Source organism: Theropithecus gelada, chromosome 1 (assembly GCF_003255815.1).
Source record: "Theropithecus gelada isolate Dixy chromosome 1, Tgel_1.0, whole genome shotgun sequence".
Classification (NCBI taxonomy): Eukaryota; Metazoa; Chordata; class Mammalia; order Primates; family Cercopithecidae; genus Theropithecus; species Theropithecus gelada.
Genome location: NC_037668.1, coordinates 71,402,349 through 71,422,267, shown reverse-complemented (window position 1 = coordinate 71,422,267; position 19,919 = coordinate 71,402,349). Strand labels below are relative to the sequence as shown.

Below are 19,919 nucleotides of genomic sequence, written 5' to 3'. Positions count from 1 at the left end.
CCCGAGAGGTGCCAGGGAACTCTGGGTCAAAGGGAAATTGTGAGCATGCACTGGCAGTGTGCCCTCCTGGCAGGCCCCGCAGATGGTGAAGCAGAGTGGGGTGGGGACAGGTTCTTCCAGCCAGAGCTGGGGCCAGCCAGCAGGGTGAGGGGCTGCAAGCCCTCTGTGTCCCACCCGCGAGCCTTCTCTGCAGCCAGAGGCTGCATCTCTTCTTAAGACCCTCAGGTTTTGCCTCAGGGTGCTGGGGGTGGGGAAGAGACTGCTCTCTGGATGAGCACATGGACTCAGTGAGTTAGGCTGTCCTCTACGACAAAGGATGGCAGCTCGTATGTTCAGGCCACAGCAGGAGTGCGGGAATCCCCTCAAGCCCTGTCCAGGCTCGGCACAGCCTGCAGGCCAACAGCTCCTCTCAGGACCCAGCAGAGGCTCCAAGCCCCTGCTCACAACTCCATTTCCACTCTATAAGCTTGCTCCTGTTCCTCCTGGGCCTACCCCAGTCTCAAGTTCCAATTCTCCAGGAGGCGGTTTTGGCAGCATGTCATGTCACTACAGAGAAGAAAAGGCCTGCTGAGCAGAGCTCACATCTAGGCAGTGCATGCTGTCAGCTACCTCCTGCCCAGCTCCTGCTTGGGGGAGAGGGGGTCATGCCCTGGTTAGATGTGCTGTGGCTCAGGTCGCAGATGGTGGAAGACTTCCGGGGACTGGTCAGTGGGGGCCTGGGGTCTGGAGAATCTAGGAATGTGCAGCACTGAAGCCCCAGCAGGGTCCAGTTGCTCCTCAGGGCCCCAGGTTTGCTATTGTGATAATAGGTCCTGGGGTGATCTCACAGGGGAGCTCCTAGGACGAGTCTTGATGCGTGACCCCAAGTGACTCCCTTAAATCAGCTGTGAAGTGGGCATGGTAATCACGGTCTGTCCTACTTCACAGAGCTGCAAGAGAATCAGCTGCAACAAAAGGGGGGAAAGCTCTGTTGTAAACTGTCGGTGATGCGTAAACCGTGAAGGTCCCTGTAAACAGCTGAGCGCTCACGGGCCTGAGTCCACTCCATGAAGGGTTGTCCCTGAAAAATGTGCACGGAATAGCCTCAGCACCCTTCTAAATGGTAATGGGATAAGGCCAGCAGCAACTGAGGCCAACGATCCCAGGCCAGGTCAGGCAGGGAGGGGAGAGAGCCCAGTTATTACTGCAAAGGTGGGATGGTAGAGGCCCCTTAGGTGCCTTCTGGCTCCATCCCAGGAGCTGGACCCTAGGCCCATGACCCTGAGGTCACAACTTCCAGGTGGCAGAAAAAGAAACAAGGAAGTCTTCCTTGGACCTGGGAAAGCAGGAGGAGGAGTGAACATTAGAGCAGATATTAGCCTACAGTGACAAGTACCAAAGGTCAAGTTCATGAAATCATTCACTTGACAAGGGCTCAGAGAAGACCTGTCCTACAGCTGAGCTCACCAAGTGTGATCAGACCCAGGTCCTCCCTGCAAGGCCTAGCTGAGCAGAACTGGAGCCAGATGGTGACAATGTAAAGCAAGGTGAGGTCTGAGGAAGCAGCCAGAGGCTGGGCAGGGTGGAGGCTTTCAAGTGGAGCAGCCGGAAGGTGGGCAGAGGGCCGGAGGTGGGCAAGGACCAAGGACAGGTCAGCACAGCTCTGTGTTAGGATGGTCAAGGGCATAGAAAGGAGAAAGAGCTCCATGAAGCCCTTACCAGAGGCCAGCCCACCAACTCAAGTTTTGACTGCTATTGACTCACTCACTGCTTACTGTAACTCCTTTTCAAACATGAGAAAACTAACACACGAAAAAGTTAAATGACCAACGCCAGAGAGCTGGTAAGTGGTGTAGCCAGGACCCGATGAGACACGGGCAGGTGAAGACCAAGAAGGGCCCTCCAAGCCTTGTTCGGGAGCGTCACTTGACCAGGTAGGCAAGGAGACACCACTGAGGTGGTGAGAGCACAGGAAGGATATGAGCAGCAAACCTGACCTGCAGGACGATGGATTCTCGGGAGGGCCTGGAGGCAGGGAAAGCAGTGTCTGGTGCCTAGGATAGGACTGACGCAGTAGGAGGGGAGAAGGGGGCCAATTTGAGAGCCACAAGGGTGATACATTTGAGAGCTCTCAAATCAAACCAACTTGAGACCCATGTTCCTTAGGTTGGGGGGTGCCACTTACGGAAAGAGGGTATGGCTGTCTGGCAGGAAGGTCACACTCATCACTGGTCATCACTGGTCAGGGAGACCAGAAGGCAGGTTGACTTTTGGATCCAGAGCTCAGGTAAGAGGTTTGGGCTGGAAAGACTGAAGCTAGAGTTGCAGGTGAGGAGATGGCAGTTGGAGCTTTAGGAGGGGTGAGCTCTTCCAGGGCAAGGCTGTGTCCATGGGGCAAGGGTAGGGCTCCTAGGCTCCTTGGTGGAAGGGAAGATGCTGCTGCAGGGAAGGGGTGCTAGGAAGAGGGAAGTCGCAAGAGACAGAGTCCTGGAAGGCTAGGGAAAATGGGAGTGTGGTTGGGAAGGAGGGAGAAATGTTAGCTGCTGCCAAGAGGACAAGGAGGATGGGGTCTGAGTGGCATCCAGTGGAGTGACAGGCAAGGAAGGGGTGGCCCAGGGCCGGGCACCCCAAGCACTATATAAATGCTAGATGAACCAACGTGTGAGAGAGCCTTCCCAGAGCTGCTGCCAGACAAGTCCATGTGGTTCCGTGGAGGGGCCCAGGCCTGCAGGGAGGAGTGTCTGGTTGCTTGGGGAGCCTGCCTGGGGGAACTGTGAGAAAACGCAGAGGAGCCGAACCGTGCTGGCCGCTGTGCTGCGCTGGGCAGCGGCCACAAACACTGCCGGCCGTTTGCTGCCTTGATTATGGCTGTTTTAATTAACTGCGCTACAGCTGCCTCCATCTTGTTGAGTTTTAATTAAATTAAATGAGCTAACACTTCGTGGGCTGTCTCAGGCGGCCGTGGCTGGGGCCAGAATCTTGCCCTGCTGGGAAGCTTGTCTCTCCCTCCTCCTGCAGGTCACCAAGGGGCTGTGAGCCTGGTGGGAATTGATGGGGAGGGGCTGGTATCCCAGGGAGTGGGAGGGCACCTCTGAAGCCTGCAGGCCCCTAAAAGGGGCAAGAGTCATGTCTTCCTTTTCAGCATTGACATCACAGCTGACAGGCAGCAGGGGCTCTGGCCGGCACTGGCCATCCTGCCCGAGGCCCACCATCCCATAGCTAGCAGGAGAGCTTCTGAAGCAAAGACTATTGGTCCAGGCTGTGCTGGCAGCAGATGCAGAATGCAGCCAAGCTGATTCTGAGCCTCTTTTCCCGCCTGCTCTGTTCCCACAAAAACTGAATCAATTATCCTGGCGGGAGCCTCACAGGCAGATCGATCAATGGGGCGACACCTCCTTCCTGCACGATGGCATCCTTGCTCCCAGGGCTCCGAGCTGGCTCAACAGAGACATCCAGAGGAGACAGGTGGCTCTGGTAGTCGAGGGACAACAGCAAGTCCCCTTAGTTACAGGCCCCTGAGGTCCAGCCTTTTGAGGCCTGATGAATCAGGCACCTTTGGCCTCTTTTCCCAGCTAAGCCCTGCCATCTGGGGAAGCAAAGAGAAGCATCATCCAGGCCCTGTCTCAGGCCAGGCTACAGGGGAGGAGGAGGGTGAACATCCATAGAGCACCCGTGAAAAGTCCACCACATTGGCACGTCACATGTGTTGTGAGGGGCAGAACTGGCCCAAGGTCTGGAGTCTGACAATCCCAAGAAGGTAAAGGCACAGCCAACCATGAGCTCTCTTCCCTGGGCCAGGCACACTTGCAGTAAGACCCAGCCCACCCCACTAGGTCCCCTCCGCTCAGCCCTGGAGGCGCCCAGGCCCAAGGGCATAGGCTGTGCTGGGATCTGGCAAGAGGCCTGTTCTGAGGTCTGAATGGTCACTTGACCCCTGCCCTCTGCTCACCTGAACGCAGCTGCTTGATGCGGCCGTTGCTCGTGGCGGGGTCTACAGGAAGAAAGTCCTTGAACCAAGAAATCTCAGGGTCTGGATTTCCACCTGCGGCGCATAGCATGGTGGCTGTTCGTGCCTTCTCCACCACCTTCAGCTGGGGCCCCATGTCGATGGAAGGGAACCCAGGGGGCAGCTGTTCCTCTGCAGATGAAGAGCAATGTGTGTATTAGGGCTGGCTCTGCCTGCCCCCTATAACCCCTCTGGGGGTAACTTCCCCAACTCCAGGTTGGCCAGGGACCTCAAGACTCCCCTCCCCCATCCTTGACTTCTAAGCAAGAAGTGTACCCCGATTTGAGGAACCAGGGCCATAAGTCTCTTTGGCAGGGTAGAGGCTGCAGCGGGGCCCATCCCTGCCCTGTCAGGGAGTTTCCAGGTCTGAGACGAAACGCCTCAGACTGAAGGCATCAGCACTTATCTCTCCAGGCCCTGAGAAGAACGAGAATCGATGCTCTGCTGGTCACAGCAGAAAGCACTGTATGGATGCTGGGTTGCAGGGGGTGGGGGCTAGTGGGGAGCTCATGCAGCATCCAACAGCCACAGCTCAGCCTGAAGGCCTCTGTGCTGTCCAGCCCCCTCTCCCCTGTCCACACACACAGTGTTCCCTCCATCTGGCCTTCAGCTCTATCACATGGCAGGGCCCCAGGTCACTGCCTGGTCTCTAGCCCTGACCCTGGGCACCCAGCCCTACCAATGATCCCCTTCTAACTCTGATCCTGACCTTGACCTATTCTCTACTGCAGCCTTGACCTTGAGCTTTCTCCCTCACTCAGTCCTGACCCTGGGAGTCACAGTCAGGGCTGCGGACCATGCCTGAGCATGTGGAGGCACAGGAGATAAAAAAGCTCTAAAGACACCAAAAGTTGGTGGGGGTGGGGAAAACTCCCTCCTGGCTGCCTTCTCCCAGCTTGCTAGGGGTTGACGGCACACAGAGGAGTCACTGGCACGGAGTAAGAGGAACAGATGTCAGCAGCAAACCCACTCCCACTGCACATGGGCTCCCATATCAGCCCCGAGGGGCTGTAGGGCAAGGCTATCCACTCTCCAGCCCTTGGAAGCACAAGTCCAGGACAGGCTCAGGACTAGTATAGACCAAATGGGACTCCCACCTCACCACAAACTAGCTTTAGGGCCTGGTATGTTACTCATTCTGTGTCTGCTTTCATCTGTACACAGGGTTCAAGTGCCCACCTCGTAAGGCCATTGTGAGGTCTGTATCTGATCATGCATGCAAGGTGTTGCAGAGCATCTGATGCAGAATTCACTCCCAGTGAATATTAGCTGGTATAACTAGTAAGGGCTGAGCCACTGGGGCAGACAGGTACTGAGACTAGAGTCAGGAGCTCCCTTTTCCATCCTAGGCTGGTGAGAGGCCCTTCCCACTAGGACCAAACCACCAAGCGTTTTCAAGGCCTCAGCAGAGCATCTCTCCTATTGTGGATGCCAGGCACACCCAATGTGGGGCAAGGGGAATGTGTGTCCTTTGTCTCCTGGGGAAGGGGGGGGAGCTGGGCTCATGGTGGGGGAGACCAGCACCACTCTGTACCTCCCTTCCACAAGCCCAGCACAAGATGGGTGTGTGGGAACACATGCCAAGGGAAGTCAGGCTTCTATGCCAGAGTAAAGGCACATGGCACCCTCAGACGTGAAGGTAAAGGCTGGCAGAAACCAGCTTGCCCTAGAGCCTCTTGGAGACCCAGGGGGAGCGACTGGGGGATGGGTAGAAGAGGGAGTTGGAGGAGCCCCAACAGGCAGGAGCAAGATACCTATATATCTGCTGCCAGACCCCAGGGGACGCTCCCCAAGGCTCCAGCTGCCAGGGGCATCCCAAAGGGACTGTGGCCCATGAGGAGCAGAGGTCTCAGGCTAGGGAGCAGCAGGATTCCCAGCACGGCCTTACCACCCCACCCTTTCCTGGGACCTGGCTGCACGTTTCCCCATCTGCAGCCCTAGAAGTTCTGGATATAAACCCAGTATCTCCTTGGCTGTAAATATGGTCCCACAGTGCCCTTTCAGCTTTGATTTTTAAAAGTAAAATGTTCAACAGTGGCAAGAGAAGGGAAGGAGGACAGAAATGAAGAGGACTGAGATGCACCAGGCAAGGGATCAACCTCCTTTGGCCCATCTACGGCTTGCTTCCATAGGAAGGCCAGAGGGGGACCAGAGGTGCAGGGTTCACCTCCCCAACACCTGGGGACACTCACGGCTGCTAGGGCCATCCTAGGTGCCCTCCAGAGCACCAGTCTAGTTCTTCCAAGACCTCATTCCTACCTGCCCAGTTCATGGGGAGCACATGGCCACGGCCTGCCAGAGTCAGGGCCCAGGAGTCAGGTGGCCTTCATCTCCACCCACAGACAGGGAAGGGAAGGGAAGTACAAATGTGTGCAGCCTCGTGTCTTGGAATCTACTCTGAATTCTTTACACGGGGAAGGTCTTTGGGATTTATGCCAAATTAAGGACAATTAATTTTCCTCCCTCAATTATCACGCCCTCAGTGGCTCTGTCCTTGGCTCAGATCATCCCTCAGGCACTGCCTCCAGAGCCTAAAACCAGAATGTGTGGAGAGCTGTCCATAAAACAGCAGGACCCAAAAGCCAGTCCCCTGTGCCAACTAGGCTTCTAGGCAGCACGCAGAAAGCTGCCACTCTGCCACCTGGGAAGGGAATTGGGTCTTACAGGAGGGCTCCAGCCCCTCAGGAGCGACTCACTGCTGCCTCTTCCTTCTCTCCCATCCAGGTGCATCTGGACATTCAATTCACCCAAGTACAGCAGCCCTTTCCTGATGCCCACCATGCACTTGGCCTGGCAGAGCCACTGGGCATCCTGGTGTAAACTGACCTACCAGCCAGACTGGCACACTTACCACCTTCCCCCACAGGCACCCGCAGGAGCTGGGTCTACTGCAGCCTCAACACTCAGGTTGAGGACCTGGGCAACTCCTCAGCTGATGTCACATGATCACTCCAAACCCATCAACAACTGGGAACACTGAGACACAATTATGAGGAACAGTAAGATCTAAGGAGCATTTACTAGGTTCCAGGTACTACATTAAAATGCTTTACAAAATGACTGAAATCTTTACCAAACCCTTATGAGGTACATGGGCAACCAGGGGCTTAGAGAGATCTAGACATCTAAACACCTGCCCAAGGTCACATAGCTAAATCGGAGGTGGGGCTGGGAGGTGACCGGGTGGTAGGCTCCCAGCTCCAGCGCTCTAGGCATGAACACCCTGCGAGTGAGGGGCCCGGCAGCCCTCCCCCACACCACGCCTCGGCCGGCGGGGCTCAGGCTCCACTGCAGAGCCCCGCACAGCGCCACGGCATTTGTGTTTATCGCAAAGCGAACCCCAGGGTCCCCCACATGTGAACACTCGCAGGCACGCACCCACGTTCCAACCCCGTAATGCACCAGTCACGCAGAGTCCCCTCAAATCGCATCCTGTTGGCGCCGAGGGGAGGAAGGGCCCCTCCCCGCTCCAGACCAGCCGGTAGCCATGGCGACGGTGGAGCGGCGGGTGCCTCGGCTGAAGGGCTGCGTGTGCCCGAGTCCGTGCAGGCGCGCGCGTTCGCTGTCCGCCCCGGCACCGCCCTTCCCGCCCCCGCCTGGGTGGAGCCTCCGCGCCCCTTCCCAGGCCCCGGCTCCCCAGCTCCAGGGAATCCTCCCACTAGACTTTCCCGCTTCACCGACGCGGCCCTTCCCTCCACCCGCAACCGGGTACCCCGCACAGTGCGGGGAGGCGCCATCTGCCTCCGCAGCCTCAGCGCCGGGGACGTCCGCACTACGCATCTCAGGCCATCGCCTGATAAGAGGGTCCCCTGGATGGAAGGAGAAGCCCATGGGGACTTTAGGGGCCTTCAGAGGTACCCAGGAACCCGACTCCCCATACCATTTGCGGATGATACCTGCATGCATAGGCAGCATGCACACACATTCCCTAGGGTCTCCCTGGCTCGCGCAGATCTGTGTGCAAGGTGGGGAGTGTGCACGTGTGTGTGAATGCCTCCTGCACCTAACAGAGCTGGCCTTTAGCCACTGCAGCAATGAGACCTGTCCCCTTCTGTGAAGAGGTTTGGTTGTCCCATGGGGAGAAGACGATGACAAGCCCTTGCGGGGGGAGGGTCGGGGGTCGATGGTGGGAATCTAAGGTTCAGAAGTGGGTGAGAGCTTGGCTAACCTCCCACAGCAGTGTTGGAGCTGATCGGTTTGACTCCACAGCTCACTTGCTATCTTGGTGGCTTCCTGGAGGAGGGAGATTCAAGAACAGGAAACACATGAGCATGGGAGGCAGAAAGCTTTCCAGGGAGGAGGGGAAAACTGCCTTTGTAAAGGCTGTTGGGGGGAGGGTGGTGAGATGACAGTACCAAGGCGAGTCTAGTGGGAGCTGGGGCATGTGTTGGGGTCCTGACAGATGAGCCTAAGATGGGGGTGGAGGCTGCTGAGGCCCCCTACAAAGTACACACAGGTCTCTTTGTCCAGCTCAGCCTTGGACGCCTGAGGGGGAGTCTCTGGGCCAGAGGGAGGGGCTGCACCAGGGAAGCTGGCAGATGGAGACGCCTTGCAGGGTCCCGGGGCAGGCAGCACCGTCTGTCAGTATGACCTTCTCACCCGTGTTTATCCAGCTTCGTGGCGTCTCCGTGCAAACGCAGGCACACACCCGCACACACAGACACAGGCTCCCTGGGGTGGCACCGTCTGTGAGCCTGACCGCCTCCCCTAAGCTTGAGTGTTGGGCCTGGCCTCACTCTGCCTCTCAACACACAGACACCGAAGAAACATGCACAGCCAGGAACCCACAGAAATATACATGGAGAAACAGGTGTAAAAATAGAAACCTACATGTGCATGTGGAGGGGCACCTGCAGTGACAAGCACCTGTGGAAACAGACACATGCAAGCAGATCCAGAGGCAGTGCACACAGAGACACGCAAACACACATGTGGAGACATGCAGAGCCAGACGCACCTATGCCAAGACACGTGCACCTGGAGACACATGCAGGGACGAGACACATGAAGGAACCTCATAGGTGGCAGGAGTGCTGGCTCCCCCTGCCCTCCAGCCTCTTCACAGAAGCCAAGGCCACCTCCAGCAGCTCCATCCTCAGCAAGGCCAGGGCCAGACGCCCCCTAAAAGTCGAAGGCTGCCAGATCTGCATGCTCCCACACCCAGAGAGCCCAGCCCCACCCCCAGGCTTCCAGGCAGTAAGCGGGGCCTGGGGAGCCTTGGGCCCATCTCCCTTCGCAGCTTTGAGTCTCGATTTTCAGCTGTTTTTCCAAGAGCAAACTCCCACCTCTTCCAGCACTCAGATTTCATCAAACTTGGCATCTTAAAAGCCTGTTTTGTTTTTCAATCTGAGCTGTTTGGGGCCTGTTGGCAGGCGCGGCCTCCCCCTCCCAGTCCTATCCCCCCTTCCTCGGGTTTCCCTGGCACCCCACATCACCCTACTCAACCTGGTTGAGGCCTCCCCACCACATGAACCCAGGGGCCATCCCCTGCGCATACACCCAACCCACACTGCAGTTCCAGACTCTGGTCCACACTGAACTCTCCTTCAGTGGCTCCCCAACCTCAGTCCTACTGCAGGAAGACTCTTGTCATCCATTCACTCCCTAGGTTCAGGCCCTGCTTCCAATTACTCTAGACACTGATAGCCTCCCTTTCACTTCTCAGCCCTGTGGCCCGGCTGCACCCTGCTGTCTCCCAACACCAAGGCCAACAATGGCTCCACCGAACTAACTGCTAAGGACACATCCTGGGCCTCTCAGCAGCACCCGGCCCTGCTGACCACTCCTCCTTCACACACTTTTTTCTCTTGATCTTCTTGGCCTCACACACTCCTGGTTTCCCTCCAGTCTCTCAGGAACCTCCTCCCAACACGAAGATTCAGTTCCTGGGGCTCCTTCTGTCCTGGCTCTGGCTCCCTGAGATTTGCTATTTCTCAGCCTGCAAGATTCCAATTCCAGATGTCCCCTGGAGTGCCAGGCAAATGTGTATGAGGCCTCTTTGACACCTCCCCTGGATGCCTGCGCATACCTGGCTCAACAGATTTCTAACTGGACTCACCAACTTGCCTCCTCAAACCTGGTCCTCCTCCAGTACATGAATCTTAGAAATGGCACCCCCACCTACCCAGCCCCAGAGCCAGGAACCTGGAGCCTTGCACCTCCCCAATCCTACAGGTAGCCAGGCAGGCCTCTACTCTTTTTAATCTTCATTTTTTTTTTTTTTTGAGATGGAGTCTCGCTCGGTCGCCTAGGCTGGAGTGTAGCGGTGCCATCTCATCTCACTACAACCTCTGCCTCCCAGGTTCAAGCAATTCTTTTTTTTTTTTTTTTTTTGAGGCGGAGTCTCGCTCTGTCGCCCAGGCTGGAGTGCAGTGGCCAGATCTCAGCTCACTGCAAGCTCCGCCTCCTGGGTTTACGCCATTCTCCTGCCTCAGCCTCCCGAGTAGCTGGGACTACAGGCGCCCGCCACCTCGCCCGGCTAGTTTTTTTGTATTTTTAGTAGAGACGGGGTTTCACCCTGTTAGCCAGGATGGTCTTGATCTCCTGACCTCGTGATCCGCCCGTCTCGGCCTCCCTCAAGCAATTCTTATGCCTCAGCCTCCAGAGTAGCTGGGATTACAGGCTCCCGCCACCACACCAAGCTAATTTTTACAGTTTTAGTAGAGATGGGGTTTCACCATGTTGGCCAGGCTGGTCTTGAACTCCTGACCTCAAGTGATCTGCCCACCTTGGCCATCCAAAGTGCTGGGATTATAGGCATGAGCCACCGTGCCCAGCCTCTTTCTAACCTTCTAGTGATCTGTTCCCCTATCTTCCCCTACCCATACCCAGATTTGCACCAATGCCATCTCTCACCTGGACTGCAACAACCTGTCATTGGTTTCCTTCCAGCCCCAACTATGCCACCCACACAGACCTTTCTGAAGCTTAAGTTTAATCATGTCATTCCTCTGATTAAAATTTGGCCAGGAGCGGTGCCTCATGCCTGTAATCCCAGCACTCTGGGAGGCCAAGACGCGCGAATCACTTGAGGTCAGGAGTTCAAGACCAGCCTGGCCAACATGTTTCGCGAAACCCCATCTCTACTAAGAATACAAAAAATTAGCCGGGCGTGGTGGCGCATGCCTGTAATCCCAAGCTATTTGGGAGGCTGACACATGAGAATCACTTGAACCCCGGAGGCGGAGGTTGCAGTGAGCCGAGATCACGCCACTGCACTCCAGCCTGGGTGACAGAGCGAGACTCCATCTCAAAAAAAAAGGTCCTCTCAGGGCCAGGCATGGTGGCTCATGCCTATAATCCCAGCACTTTGGGAGGCTGAGGTGGGTGGATCACAAGGTCAGGAGATCGAGACCATCCTGGCTAACATGGTGAAACCCCATCTCTACTAAAAATAACAAAAAATTAGCCAGGTGTGGTGGCGCATGCCGGTAGTTCCAGGTGCTCGGAAGGCTGAGGCAGAAGAATCGTCTGAACCCGGGAGGCAGAGGTTGCAGTGAGCTGAGATTGTGCCACTGCACTCCAGAGTCTGGGCGACAGTGAGACACCGTCTATTAAAAAAAAAAAAAGTCCTCTCTCCCCAGCAAGCAAACCAGTGGGAGGGAGCACCTTACCAAGGATGGAGAACGTGCACGCACAGGGCATTTGGGCATTTAAACCTCCATCTTGGTGAGCCTCTTCCCAGAGCCACTGGCTCCACTGTGGTCATGAGGCTAGGGAACACGCACAGTAGGCCTTGCAAGTACCCGTGACTATAGGGACAGGGGGTCAGGCTGGGCACAGGGGAAGTGCCCAGTGTCCACGGCTAACAGAAGAGGCAGGGGTACCACCTGCTAAACAGGAGCATCCATTCAGAAGGGAGTCCACTTGGGCACTTGAAGGCAGATCACAGCTAATAAAAACAGGAGAGTCCAGGTACCAAGAAACCCAGGGTCTGACCTTTAAGGCCCTCCCGGCAGTGCCTACTTACTTAATACCTCTCCCATCCCCATGCCTGGGGCCTAGAACCTCCAGGAAATGGTTGTAGAACCTCATGTCTGCGTGGATTTGAAATCTACTGTGGTCATGGGGGTGGAAGGACAGGTCACAGAGGACCACAGCAGCTGGACCAGGGGTATATAGGTCATGCCTCAGTTGTTAAAGGAGGGGTAGAAGCTGGCTTGGGTTCCAGGTTCTGGGGCCATTTCTACATCCTCTGTGCTGCAAATCAGGTAGGTGACAGGCCCAGCTTCTGCCAAAGCAGACTGTTACCCCAGACACACATGCAGACAATAGAAAGGGATCACATCTTGCCACTTGGGAAGCCATCTCGTGCCTGCAATAGCCCTTTACCCAAACTCCTCAGCCATCAAAGTCAGGCCTGGGCCAAGTCATTCCACCATGGGTGGGAGGAATATACAGGTTTGGAGCAGGGCAGGAGGTGGAGCAGAGAAAGATGACTCCTTGAGGAAACACACATGCACCCATCTTGCAAATGGAAGCTCCCTCGCCAGCTCTGCTCCAGTTCCAGCCCAGCCCAGGATACCTCAGGACAGGGTCAAACGTCTATCATTGGCCCTCTGTCTCTAGAGCTGTTTCCAAAAGGACTGTGCTGGGGAGTGGTCAGGGGGTATTTCAAGAGGTCCTTCATCATCCTCCGAGCCCCAGAGCCAGCCAGGGTCAGAGCTCCTGCAGAACCCAGAGGTCCAAGCTCAGCACAGCACTGATTTGCCCCCACCCTGGTCACTACTTCATGTGCCTGATAGCCCTTCCCCAGAGCCTGCTCCAAGGCTGGCAACACCAGGCACTCCATCCAGACACCTGGATTCCCTGGCCCGCATGGCATAGGTGGTATGGTCCTGGCCGGTGGGCACACTGAGGCCGGGTGGGAACAGACAGAAGGGATTATGGGCTTGGTGGGGTAGGAGAGGGAGAGTAAAGTGTCCCAAGACCTCCTGCAGGCAGGCCTGGGCGGGATCCCTATCTGGTGCACCCCACCTCCTCGCCTGGCTACAGAGGAGATGCTGAGGGACCACCGCAGGTGCTGAGAACAGCTAAGCCAGACCATTCTGGCCACATCCAACTCTGTCCAGCTTCCTGGCTGACCAACAGCTCCAAACAGGGATCCTGCGGGGTCCCAGAGACAATGAGCCCAGACACAGCATCTCTGACCTCCTGCCAGTGCCAGACTGACCCCACCACACTTCAGTTCAGGCTGCCTGCTGCCCACTCCTGCTGCTGCCCACACAGCTTGTACGGCACATACCACCTGCTGTTCACTCCCACCCCCCACACACTGCCTGAGGCACACCTACACACACAGCCTGCTGCACGTCACATGGCACACACACTGCTATCCACATGGCACACACACTGCCTGCTGCACACCACCTGCTGTACACACCACACACATGCACATTGTCTGACATCCACACACACTATGTGCTGCATGTACAAGCACACAGTCTGCTGCACACCACCTGCTGTACACACCAAACACATGCACAAGCATTGACATCCATACACATACACTATGCGCTGCATGTACAAGCACACAGTCTGCTGTACACCACCTGCTGTACACACCACACACCACCTGCTGTACACACCACACACATGGCCTGCTGCACAAATATACTGCCTGTTGCGCATGTACACACACGCAGCCTGCTGCACACACATACGCTGCCTGAGGTATACACAGATAGCCTGCTGCACACCACCTGCTGTACACACCACACAGCCTGCTGCACGCACACACACGCACTGCCCACTGCATACCACCTACTGTACACACACACACACACACACACAGAGCCTGCTGCACACCACCTGATGTACATACCATGCACACTGCTTGCTGTACACTCCTGCAAACTACCCGCTGCGCGCACACACACACACACACAGCCTGCTACACACCACCTGCTAGACACACACACATAAACATACCGCCTGCTGCACACCACCTGCTGCACACCCCACAAACTACTCGCTGCACATAAACACACACACACACACCACACACTGCCTGATAAAGATACTGCCTGCTGCACACCACCTGCTGTACACACACACACAGAGCCTGATACATATACACAGCTTGCTGCACACCACCTGCTGTGCACCAAACTACTCGCTGCATGCTGCACATAAACACACACCATACACTGCCTGATACACACACACTGCCTGCTGCACACCACCTGCTGTACACACACACACACACACACACTGTCTGCTACACAAACACAGCTTACTGCACACCTGTTGCACACCCTTGCTGCACATAAACACGCATACACTGCCTGATATAAACACAGGTAGCCTGCAGCACAGCACACTGCACGCATATATTGCCTGATACACACAAACACACACACCGCCTACTGCTTCCACCACCTGATGCATACCCCTTGTATATACATAGCCCATAAGGTACTCACTACGTGCTTACATACCACACCCACGCACTGCCTGATGTACACAAACACTGTGTGCTGCACACACTGCCCATAAAGCATGCAGTACCTCCTGCACACACTGCCCCTTCCCCACTGCCTGAAGCTCACGTGTGCACTGACTACTGCACACCCCGTTCTGTGCACACAGCTTGCAAGGCAGCACCTCTGCTGTATACACTGCACCACACACTTCACACACATACTGCCTTAAACATGGAACACAAAGCACCCACACCACACAAAGAGTGCACGTTATCTGCCCTATCAATGACCCCAAGACAAACAATGCTACCTGTACTCAGACCCCAAGACAAACTAGCTACCTTGGAGCTAGGCCCCCCCAGGACAAGTCCAAAACAGCTCATCTCTCCTCCACAGTCTCTTTCTTCTCCCTGCCTCCTTGTCCCTCCCAGAACCTACCCAAAATCATCAGTGCCCTCCCCACACCACTAAATGTCTGGTGGCCTCCTGGGCTTTCCCAGCCAGTCCTTCCAGGCCTGAAACCCGCGGCCCCAGGTGAATCCATGACTTACAGACTGAGCTCCAAGACCTTCACTGCCCCCCATCCTCCTGGGGGGAAAGGCCAGGAATCCAGGCCTGCCTCCCTCCCCTCCCCCAGGGCTCCCCCTCCCTGGTGAGGGAAAATGTCAGATTCCCTGTCTCAGTGGCGGCAGCGGGCGGGCGGGTTGGAGGGGGAGTGATTCAGCCGCCGCCTCAAGAGTGCGGAGCGAGAAGAGCTTTTCCTGCCATTACCCGGCGAGGGAGAGGCTGGCGCGCTAATGGCTTCAATTACCACTCAGACAGGAACGCTGGGCGGCGGGCCCCACGCTCATCACAGCCAGGACGGGCTCACCCCGGCCAGCTTGTGCTGGGCACCTCCACCTCATATGCAGCCCTGGCAGGGGTGTCGAGGGGAGGCCACACTGGGAATGACAATCCTGCTCAGAAGCGGGGTGCAAAAGGCACGGCTATGGGGAATGAGTGGGGGCACTCCCATGGGCTGTGGTGGGAGTGGCCCTAGCCAGAGCAGTTGGGCCTGGTGTGACATGAGGCAAAGGCAGAGGCCACAGAACAGACTGCAGGCCTGGACTCCTTTTTGGAGGCACACTGATCTTCACCTGAGCCATTTCACCCTGGACAGCCCTCAGCCACTCTCCAAGGAGCCCAGTTCACAGGCAGAGCTGTATGCAACTCAGGAAGGGGGCTGGACTCTTACTTCTCAGATCCCAACCAGCTCCGTCCCCTCCCCAGGCCTCCTCGGACCCTGTGGTGGTCTCCCAAGAATGGCCCTGGCTCCTGTCGGCCCCATCCCAGTCTAGCCATCCTTTCACCCAGTTCCTGCAGGCACCCAGCTGGGGGAGGGGGGGGGGGAGGCGGGGCGGGGGGCGGGTGTTCACCCTCTGGCTCTCCCCCAGCACACCTTTCTGTCAAGCCCAATGCTGGTCAAGGTTACACAGACCAACAGGATAAGTCAGCATTTTGTCTTCCTGGTGCTGTGTTTCAGAAGCAGGAGGGGCTCACTCAGGCCCACAGCTCCACACCCTTCCCCGGAACATGGACAGGGTCTGGGTACTTGTGCCACACTCTCCCCAGCCTCATCAGACACATCTCACACCCCAGAAGCACAAACATATACTGCCCGCCCCGGTAAAGAAACCAAACAGAGACACCTCCTGCAGAGACACCTCCTGCCAGTCCCTTTTTTTTTTTTTTTTTTGAGATAGAGTCTCCTGTCGCCCAGGCTGGAGTGCAGTGGTGCAATCTCAGCTCACTGCAACCTCCTCCTCCTGGGTTCAAGCAATTCTCCTGCCTCAGCCTCCCAAGTAGCTGGGACTATAGGCGTGCACCACCACGCCCAGTTAATTTTGTATTTTTTGGTAGAGACGGGGTTTTGTCATGTTGGCCAGGCTGGTCTGGAACTCCTGACCTCAAGTGATGTGCAGGCCTCTGCCTCCCAAAGTGCTGGGATTACAGGCGTGAGCCACCACACCCCGCCCCTGCTGTCAGTCTGAGTCGGTTTTCCTCACCCCAGGCCTGAAAGACCACCTCCATCCTCCTCAACCCTTTAAAAGATAAGGCTGCCCAAGGCAGTGGCAGAGGTAAGAGGGCTCCTGACACAGCACCTGGGGCTTAGGCACTTTTGAAGGACTTCTCTTTCAACACTAACAAGGAGGCCCTGTTCCCCAATCTGAGAGCCTGAAAAGAAGCCCTCTGGGGTATCTGGTCCTTCAGCTGCCTACCAAATGCCAGGGCAGGGCAGACGGCTCCCTGCTAGGACAAATGCCAACAGGAGGACTGGGCAGTGTTGAAATACTTGCCCCAGGTCACAAGTGGGGAAACTGAGGTCAGCAGTGGCAGGGAGGAGCCTGAGAACTCAGCAATCAGTGATGCTGGTCCAGGACCTGTTCTCTGAGTTCCTACTGCACAGGTAAGTCCCCCCATGGGAGTAGACAGTGGGGCTGCACCACCCGGATGATGCCAGGCAGCACGGAGGAAAACCACCTTCAGCTCACATGGTGAGGCCTCAAGATGTACAGCTTCCAGCCCCACAGCAACCACCACCACCCTCCTGGGAAGTGCTTCATACAGAGCATTCAATCTTCCAAACCAGCTTGGATGGTAGGCATTATATCCATTTACAGATGGAGCAAATGAGGCTCAGAGGCATAGTTACTAACCCAAAGACACACGGGAAGTGAGTGGTACAGAGTCTTAACCACTGTCCGCCATGGATCCTCTAAGCTTATAGAGCCCATGGACTCACACGAGACACAGATGCAAAAGAGTAACTGGCAGTGGGCATGGTAGCTCATGTAAGCCCAACACTTTGGGAGGCCGTGGTGGGTGGATCACGAGGTCATCAGGAGTTCGAGACCAGCCTGGCCAACATGGTGAAACCCCCTACAAAAAATACAAACATTAGCTGGGCGTGGTGGTGCCCACCTGTAGTCCCAGCTACTGGAAAGGCTGAGGCAGGAGAATCACTTGAACCCGGGAGGCAGAGGTTGCAGTGAGCCGAGATCGCCACTGCACTCCAGTCTGGCAACAGAGACTCCGTCTCAAAAAACAAACAAACAAAAAAAACAAAAACCAAACAACAACAACAACAACAAAAAGAGTAAACCGAATGAGATGTGGGTGTGAACAGATAAAGTCATGGCGTAAAAATGGCCAATGTGAAAAGATGTTCAGCTGTTCTTGTAATCAAAGATATGCAAATTAAAATGAGATGCCACTTTTTGCCTATTAAGTTGGCAAAAAATTTTCTGATGATAATTCCCAACACTGGGGAAGATGTGCAGGAAAGAGGTACTCTTCTGCCCTGCTTGGCAGGAGTATGAACTGACACAATCTTCTGGAAATATGGAAAGGCTTAAAAATGCATGTGCCCTTTGACTCAGCAATTCCACTTCCATGAATCTAGAATAAGGAAATAATCAGGAAGGCGAACACATCCATCTACAATGATGTGTATGGCACCTTATTTATAGAAACAAAAAACTGAGAACAACATATGTGTCCAACAATAAGGGAATGGCTAAATAAATTAGGGTACTTCCATGTGACAGCTTACCCATAGCCATTAAGGATAATGATACAGGCCGGACACGGTGGCTCGCACCTGTAATCCCAGCTCTTTGGGAGGCCAAGGTGGGCGGATCACGAGGTCAGGAATTCAAGACCAGCCTGACCAATATGGTGAAACCTCATCTCTACTAAAAATACAAAAATTAGCCGGGCATGGTGGTGCGCGCCTGTAGTCCCAGTTACTCGGGAGGCTGAGTCAGAAGAATTGCTTGAACCCAGGAGGTGGAGGTTGCAGTGAGCCAAGATGGCACCAATGCACTCCAGAGCGAGACTCTGCCTCAAAAAAAAAAAAAAAAAAGGATTAATGATACAGAAGAATATTTAATGACAAGAAAAATGACATATATGTATATATATATTTTTAAGCAGTCTACAAATCATCAGATAGTATGTGGTCCCATTTCTGTTCACACACACACATATGTGTGTGTGTATATATATATACGCACAGAAAATAGACCATGAGCAAATAACCAAATGTTATTAGTAGAGGTAGAGAGACATTTTAATTTTTCCCTGTGTGCTATTCTATACTTTTCAATTCTTCAAAAAGGAACAGGTATCGACATCACATTTAAAAAAAGAAAGCAACAAGGCCGGGCGCGGTGGCTCAAGCCTGTAATCCCAGCACTTTGGGAGGCCGAGGCGGGCGGATCACGAGGTCAGGAGATCGAGACCATCCTGGCTAACATGGTGAAACCCCGTCTCTACTAAAAAAATACAAAAAACTAGCCGGGCGCGGTGGCGGGCGCCTGTAGTCCCAGCTACTCGGAGGCTGAGGCAGGAGAATGGCCTGAACCTGGGAGGCGGAGCTTGCAGTGAGCCGAGATCGCGCCACTGCACTCCAGCCTGGGTGACACAGTGCGAGACTCCGTCTCAAAAAAAAAAAAAAAAAAAAAAAAAAAAAGAAAGCAACAATTGGCCAGGTGCAATGGCTCACACCTATAATCCCAGCACTTTGGGAGGTTGAGGCAGGCGGATCACCTGAGGTCAGGAGTTGAAGACCAGCCTGACCACATCTCTACTAATACTACAAAATTAGCCGGGCATGGTGGTGCATGCCTGTAATCCCAGCTACTTGGGAGGCTGAGGCAGGAGAATCACTTGAACCCAGGAGGCAGAGGTTGCAATGAGCTGAGATCGCACCATTGCATTCCAGCCTGGGCAACAAGAGTGAGACTGTGTCTCAAAAAAAAAAAAAGAAAAAAAAGAAAGCAACAATCGATGCTGTATTTTGAAAATACAGATTCAGACTGATGAATCCGTTGTGGCTGGGGTCTGATCATGTCACCCCCGCCTTGTTTGTGGCTTCCTATGTCCCTAGGAGAGTGTTCATTTCTCAGCCAGAGCCTGTGTAATCTGCCCTCCAAACCTCTCCAGACTCATGCTGAATTGCTTTCCCCTTTTTCCTGTGCTCTCTAGCTCCCCCTCTGCCCTCCAGAAAACCCAAACTGAACTACTCAGAGCTCTCTGAAAGCTCCATTCTCTCTTGCTTCTGGGCCTGGGCACCTGCCTAACTGCCAACCGCCACCCCCAACTCCCACCTGTCCTCAAGACTTGGCTTAGACACAGCTCTCTTCTCCTCGATGCTCAGAGGACTTCAAGGTGATCCAGGGAATGCTTGTGAATGCATGGAGAAGCCACCAAGTGAGAGAAGACACTAAAATCCACGGACACAGCCCCAAGCCTCAGCTCACAGGGGCAACAAGAAACACACCTGACACCTACGGCCAGGCTCCACATGGAAATCAGGTTCACTGCCACAGCCACAGCCATAACCACATAACCCAAGGGATACACAGCTGCGGCTCCACATCTCGAGTCAGACCCCAGACCCCACCCAAGCGACGACCCAGCTCAGCAGTAGAATACAAATGCATCATGCCCCACATGGCTGGCCTCAG

At 55.1% G+C, this 19,919-nt stretch overlaps 1 protein-coding gene across 2 annotated transcripts in view; it reads right to left on the bottom strand.

Moving 5' to 3' along the window:
* Nucleotides 1–19,919, bottom strand: part of PTPRF (protein tyrosine phosphatase, receptor type F) — a 93,921-nt gene that overhangs the window by 50,158 nt on the left and 23,844 nt on the right. For both annotated transcript variants that reach the window (XM_025377924.1, XM_025377933.1), the window contains exon 6: nucleotides 3,929–4,117. In XM_025377924.1, the coding sequence (XP_025233709.1) occupies nucleotides 3,929–4,117 (189 nt within the window). The remainder of the gene's footprint in view (nucleotides 1–3,928; nucleotides 4,118–19,919) is intronic.